At 32.0% G+C, this 381-nt stretch overlaps 1 pseudogene across 1 annotated transcript in view; it reads left to right on the top strand.

Moving 5' to 3' along the window:
• The first annotated feature begins 246 nt into the window (after positions 1–246).
• The window catches only part of TEOVI_000155800:pseudogene, a 434-nt pseudogene continuing 299 nt past the window's right edge, over positions 247–381 (top strand). Inside the window, exon 1 of the mRNA in view lies at positions 247–381. This exon is cut by the window's right edge and continues 12 nt beyond it. Coding sequence covers positions 247–381 — 135 coding nt within the window.

Here is a 381-nt window from a genome sequence, read left to right as displayed (position 1 = left end):
GACTGTGCCGTGTCTATCTGAAGTTAGCTTCTAGAAAAAAATTTATACATGGTGGAATGTAAGCTGTCATTCCTTAGTGTACACCATTAAGCAGTTGAATAATATCAATAAAATGTCATTACTTATATTTTTAAACACTTTTGACCCTACTGGACATCTTAGATGCCCCCACTGACTTCTTTTCTTAATGCTTTATGTAATTTTCTAACTGATAATAAGCTCGTCTTAGTATGATAATAAAGTCCTATGAAGAACATAAAAAAAATTTATGCAATAATAGGCTGTTTATCCTTTATTGTTATGGTGATTAATATACTTGTTTCGCTATACAGCTTGTTTGGCGACGGAGATCCAATTTCACTTGAAATCGTTGAAAATGAC

This window comes from Trypanosoma equiperdum, assembly GCF_001457755.1.
Source record: "Trypanosoma equiperdum strain OVI genome assembly, contig: ctg_382, whole genome shotgun sequence".
In the NCBI taxonomy this organism is placed as follows: Eukaryota; Euglenozoa; class Kinetoplastea; order Trypanosomatida; family Trypanosomatidae; genus Trypanosoma; species Trypanosoma equiperdum.
Note: the sequence above shows the minus strand (reverse complement) of the source record. Positions and strands in the feature narration are given on the sequence as shown.